This window comes from Phoca vitulina, unplaced genomic scaffold (assembly GCF_004348235.1).
Source record: "Phoca vitulina isolate PV1807 unplaced genomic scaffold, GSC_HSeal_1.0 scaffold26, whole genome shotgun sequence".
Classification (NCBI taxonomy): Eukaryota; Metazoa; Chordata; class Mammalia; order Carnivora; family Phocidae; genus Phoca; species Phoca vitulina.
The window spans coordinates 20,865,864-20,871,863 of NW_022589729.1; the positions used below are offsets into that span (position 1 = coordinate 20,865,864).

Below are 6,000 nucleotides of genomic sequence, written 5' to 3' on the forward strand. Positions count from 1 at the left end.
CAAACTCAAGGTTTTCTGACTCCCAGAGACCCACCACCCCTTCAGGCCACCCCAACCTCTCTGGCCATAGACATCTCTTGCTCAGGGCTCCTTCCCACAGAGGCGGCTTTGGTGGGGGAGCCCCCTGTTGGCACCTAGCCCCATAACCAGCCCCCTGCAGTAGGCCACAGAGTGCCACTGGAAGAAACTCAGGGTGAGGGGTGGTGGATGAATGCTGGAGATTCCTAGAAGTAGGAGCTCAGGGGAATAAGATTTGGATTACCAGGCATGTGGAGGTGCTATGCAAATAAGATACAAAACACATGTAAATGGCCACGGGTTATTGATGAATCAACAATTTGAGCTCTTTCTTTTTCTTTTCTTTTTTTTTTATTTTTTTGTAACTGGATCATATTATGTGATGTGAAGCCTTTTTTCTCTCTTGGCTTTCTGCCAAATGGGATGAAATAAAATTTGTGGTTGGCCAACCAAACCATGCTTTGCTTGGTGAGGGGCCCAAGCTCACTCCTGTCACCCGGCCGCCCCACAGATGCCTCACCAGCGCTCGGTCAGTAATACTCCCCAGTGCCCACGGCATCTGCCTCCGCCTGGCTGGTCAGGGCAGCAAGCCAAGTGCAGGGGGACCTCTGGCTAAGAGATATTCCCCCAGGCCCAGCAGCCTGCTGACTCCAACTGCCCAGGGAGGATCATGCTGCCCTTCCTTCAGGGGGACCAGGCAGTAATGGGCCAGGGCCTGGAGTGGCTCAGCCCGTCAGCCCAGCCTCCAGGATCCTGGCTTTAGGAGCTAGACCCCAACGGTCTTTCTCTGCCTGAGGAGACTCCTGTCCGCGGGGCAGGACCCTCCCAGGCACCGCTGGGGTGTGGCTCCAAAGGAACGGCCTGAGCTGTTGGGGCAGCTGCGGTCGGACCCCTGAAGGAGAATGCCGGGGAGGTCTAGTTCCCAGAAAGAAGGTTAGAGGTTAGCCATCTGAAAGGCCTGACGGAGGCTCAACCCTGTGAGCTCTGAAAACTCATCCAATTCAATTCACATTTATTGAGTGTCTGCCTTGTGCCAGACACTGAGCTAAGCATTCTGGAGAATTTGCAGAAATGGACAACATGCAGTTGCTGCTCAGGTCGCTGCCCTGCACACACTGACAATCCACCAAGGAGGAAGAGACATGTACAAATATAACTTAGCAGTATTCTGAAACCTCCCTGGAAATGCACTGTGTGTGTCCGTGCACGCATGTACGTGTGGGGGGGGTGTATGTGTTGCTGTAGAAGAGCATGAGTGTGCGTGGGGCGGGGCGCCAGGGCTTGCTTATTCACACCCACTTTGAGCCATATGTTACTAATGTTAATAAAGCTACACACATAAACATACCCCTTATGGCTTGCAGGTAATACCAAGTGCATTATATGGCACTAAGTGTTTTATACATAGGAGTTTATATTCTTCCAGTCATTTTAGGAAGAAGGTACTATTATTTCTTTTAAATGATGCTTACTCATTTTATTTTATTTTATTTATTTTATTTTAAAGATTTTATTTATTTATTGATGAGCAAGCACAAGCAAGAGAGAGGGAGAAACAGGCTCCCCACTGAGCAGGGAACCTGATGTGGGGCTCGATCCCAGGACCCTGGGATCATGACTTGAGCTGAAGGCAGACGCTTAACTGACCGAGCCACCCAGGTGCCCGAAGAAGGTACTATTATTAATGTTCCTTTTTATAGATGAGGAAATTGAAGCTTCAAGAGGTGAAGAGTGGCTTTCCCAAGGTCACACAGCTAGGAACTCTAGCAAGGATTCGAACCTACGCCTGTATTCTTAGACTCTAGGCACCCCCCTACCTTGGCCCTCAGAAGACAGCTCCCCAACACCCCCGGCTCCTGGAGGCCAGAGCAAGGAGCAACCACATCCGTGCCCTGGAAGACAGAGCCTGCAGCCCTGCCAGCTCAGCCGCCCCCATTCCCACAGGGCGAGTAGGGCACGTTCTGCAGGCCTGTGACCACTGTCACATCAGGATCAGGCCTTTGGTTCACCTTGGCACCCGCTCAGCGACAGAATTTCTCGAGCAGCCCTCCTACATCTGCATATCTGAGTGAGTTTCCTAATGTGGCAACACTTTGTTATAATGGTCCGCCTCAGAGGCCCAGGCCGCTCTAATGGGCTGAGACCAGCTTCCTCTGCACGGCCCAGCCACCACTTGGGATGAACGGCAGCCGGAAGGCCCCTCTGCAGCTGCGCCTGCAGAGGGGGCTTCAGGGCCCCCTTCTCCGCCTCCCCCCATCCCCTGAGCGGCAGCCTTCGCCCACCTCCCCTGGGAAACGAGGTTGTGAGGGAGGTACGCAGGGCACGGAAACTGGCATGTCGGCGCCGGGACAGGGGGAGTCAGGAAGGAAGGTGGGCAGTGGAATCTAGGCTGTGCTCCCAACCGGCTTCGGGAGACCCTCTGGGTCTCTCCAAAGTTTCTCCTTTACCAGCTCCTTCTCCACCTCCCTTAAAGGATCATGGAGAGGATAGGAAAAAAAAATGGTGCATGAAGAAAAGCTTTGAAAAGGTAAATGTGCACAAATGCAATGCACACAGGAGAAACGTGGGCACCTAGGCCTGCCTGGGCAAGTTGCCAAGTGAGGCCAGAGGCCCCGTGTCCCAGATATGGAAGCTACTCTGGGGATGGCAGGTGCCAGGGATGGTCGGAGCTCCCCCGTAGAAAGGGAATCTACTGGTGACCAGACTCAAAGAGGGGGCCAGCACGCCTCCCAACAGTGTCCCCGCCAGGGCAGCATGGACTGGCAGTGGGCCCAGACATTCACTGGCACTTGGTGGCCCAGGCACTGCCTGGTGACGAGATTATGGCCTGGCAGGCCCCAGCGTAGACCAGACACTCACCTGAGGACCACCACTATCAGGCCACCCACCCTGGCGCTGCCTGGACCCAGCATCAGCTCCTCTGCGGTGACTGGCAAAGCCACACACAGCTTAGCAACAGGACAGGGACTTTAAGAGCAGGCACCTTCATCTGTCCCCTCTCCTGCCTGCAACAGAGATCCCGTAAGTGGAAGTTGGGCAGAGGTCATCAGACCGCTTAGGTTCAGCGGGACAGCCGTGGAGGGTGGAGCTGGCTGCCTCAGACGCCAGAGAACACGAGAACTGAAGAGTGTGTTCAGGAAGCCTGCCCGGGGCTGGCTGGAGAAGCAGCTCTCCTGCCCCAGGGAGGCCACACTCCGGACCCCCTCACCCCACTCTAGCCATCTGCTCGGCCCCTTCCGCATCCCCGGATGGGAGCTCGGTTCATTCCCACCCCGCACTCACTGTGACCGTCTTGGTGGCCCCCTCCAAAGCCCCCACCCCAGGCTGGACAGGCAGCCTCGGCTTCCCTGGCCACGTCAGGAGAACAGCAGCGGCTTCAGCTCTAGGGTCCTGGGCACTGCCAGGTTTCCATTCGCCCAGCTACCCAGCCTCCCCCCCACCCCCGCTTCCACTGCGGCTCAGCCTGGCACTGTAGAGGCGACAGGAAGGCAGAGTGAGGACTGGGGCACAATGGCCCAGGGACTATCTGGCTTCCGTGGGGTCTTCTGCTCTACCTTTTATCCTCTCTAGATGGCCCTGGAGCCACCCAGCATGGGGCGCAGGGTGGGGCGCAGCGGGTACCTTCAGCGGCTCTGGACTCACCGGAGGGGGATCTTGACGCGGAGGTAGCGGTCCACGGCAATTGCCAGCAGGGCCAGGATGGAGCTCTGGGTGAGGATGAGGACGGGGCAGGCGACCATGAGGCAGGTGTGGAAGTAGGTCCGTGGCCCGATGTTGATGAGGATGGCTAGTGGGATGACCAGAGCGCCCACAGCCACATCAGCCACGGCCAGCGAGACAATGAAGCAGAAGGTGGCATCCCGCAGCGCCTGGTTCACCTTCACTGCCCAGATCACCAGCACGTTCCCGGGCACAGAGACCAGGGCGATGAGCACCTCGATGCCAATGTAGGCGGCCTGGAAGGCCGAGATGGAGGGCGGCATGGCAGGCACGGGCCAGGCACATCAGCAGACGGGCACCAAGGGTCAGGAGGCAGGCACCTGTGGTCACGGAAGCCTGCGGTGGGGAGGCCTGCCTGGGAGGGGCAGGGGGAGCCCAGGCAGCTCGGAAACCCCCGGCTGCCCCTTGGAGCGGTTCCCCACTTGGCATATCTAGTGCCTGCCAGGCTGGCCCTTTCTCTGCCTAATCTTTGTCCCCTCCCCTTATCATTCCCAGAGGTTCCATTCAACAACTTAAAATAGCAGCGCTCACTCCTCCACTGGTTTATCAGGTGTGAGGCAGCTCCCGCGCGCGCACACCCCACAGGGGTCCCCGTGCCTGGCTCTGCCCACCCATCCCACAGAAGAGGCTGTAGGGAGCTCACCATCCTGCCCGCTGGCCACCAGGGGGTCCCGGAGGCGGTGCCCAAAGTTCTGGGCACCTGGTGGCGCGCAGAGCTGCGGGGCGGCGCCGGCAGGGCTGGGCTCCGGGCACCGCGCACCGGCGGCTCATGGTCCCCGCTCCCGCCGCCGCTCTCCCAGCCCGGCCTTTCAAGCAATCACATGGTGCGGCGGAGGCTCAGCCCCAGGCGCTTTTAAAGAGGTAGCGCCCCGGTGTCGCACCTGGGACTGGGCAGGCAGGCGTGGGGCTGGGGGACGGAGCCCAGCCGCAGATCGGGGCGCGGGCTCCCCTTTGCCCGGCCGGCGCGCACATGTGCCCGGCACCACCCGCCCCAGCCACTGCGGGCGCCCGCCTCTCAGCAGCGCCCGGTCCCGCTCCAGGGACCCTCCCAGGCCAGGAACTCTCGCCCGCTCCTGCCCCAAGGGGCATTCCGGTCGCCCCTCTCAGCCCTCTCCTGCATCCCCCATTGGGGAGCCACGGCGGAGAACCGAGGCACAGACTTACCCAAGGTCACCAGAGCTGGCAGGGCTCCTAGCCGCCTGAACGGTGGTGTCCAAGCGCCCTCCCAGCTCGACGCCTTCGGCAGCCGCCCGCTCCGGGGATGCCTGCACGATCCGGGGCCAGCCTGTCAGGTCCAGGGGGACGGTCGCTGGCTGGGATTCGACTTGGGCGCCGGCGCGTCCGTCGCCCCCGGCGGGGAGCTGAGTGACAACCCTGCTCGGCACACCGGGAGGGGCGGGGGCGGCGGCGGCACCCGCGGGCCCCTCCCTCCTCGCCCTCCGTCTCCTCCCCCACCCCCTCCTCTAAACAAAGGAAATGATTCTGGGTGAGAAAAGCTGGGAAAATGTGAGCTTTTCCAGGGTCTGGTGTGTGAATCCAGCCTCGGGAGTGGACAGGCGGGCAGCTTCCCTGTGTTCACTGGCTCCCTTCTCAATGCGTGATGCCTGGCCTCCGGGGACCCCTGCACCCGGCGTGTCTGGGCCTCTCACCTGCAGGGCTCCAGGGTGCCCCCTAAGCCCCCCAACAGTCAGCTAGAAGCCCGGGCACACGCTCCCACCCCTCACTGCTGAAACCCTGCTCTCCCATGAAACCAGCCCCTGCATATTCTCAGGAAGCCTTCTGGAGCACATTACTTAGCAGGCTCTATCCTGAGTCATTATATTCTCTTCTCTATCTTTCAGAACTGCCTGTTCGTCTATTAGCAATGTCCATTTTACAAATGAGGGCACTGGGACTCAGAGAAGTGACCTACCTTCCTAAGATGATCTCAGCCACTGTCACCGCCCCCCCTTGTGCCCCTTTTCTTTCCTCCTCCCTCTTCGTTGCACAACACCTAAGCCAAAAGGTATCCAGTCCAATCCCCTCATGTTGCAGATAAAGAAGCAGACTCGGGGAAGGAGGGGACTTCCGTGAGATCACACAGCAAATCCTAAGGGGACCAGAGTCAGAAACCAGGCGCCTGACTCCTGACACAGTGCTCTCCACACTGTGCCCCATCCTGATCCCTCCCTTGGCTGTCTCCTGCTGCACTTACAGTTTAGGCGGCCCACTGGTACCCACCGAGGACCACCGGGGGGCAGACCCTCACCCAGAAGACTGTGC

General features: G+C 59.4%; 1 protein-coding gene across 4 annotated transcripts in view; it reads right to left on the bottom strand.

The window, feature by feature from the left end:
- ADORA1 (adenosine A1 receptor) overlaps positions 1–5,205 on the bottom strand; it is a 32,895-nt gene extending 27,690 nt beyond the window's left edge. Inside the window, exons 1-2 of one of the 4 annotated variants that reach the window (XM_032422193.1) lie at positions 4,903–5,205; positions 3,661–4,058 (exon numbers count right to left, since the gene is read on the bottom strand). In XM_032422193.1, coding sequence (XP_032278084.1) covers positions 3,661–4,001 — 341 coding nt within the window. In that variant the 5' untranslated portion in view covers positions 4,002–4,058; positions 4,903–5,205. Of the gene's footprint in view, positions 1–2,877; positions 3,013–3,660; positions 4,059–4,381; positions 4,696–4,902 lie in introns of those variants that run through there. The other 3 variants (XM_032422192.1, XM_032422194.1, XM_032422195.1) reach the window with 3 other exon arrangements.
- Between the last annotated feature and the right edge of the window lie 795 nt (positions 5,206–6,000).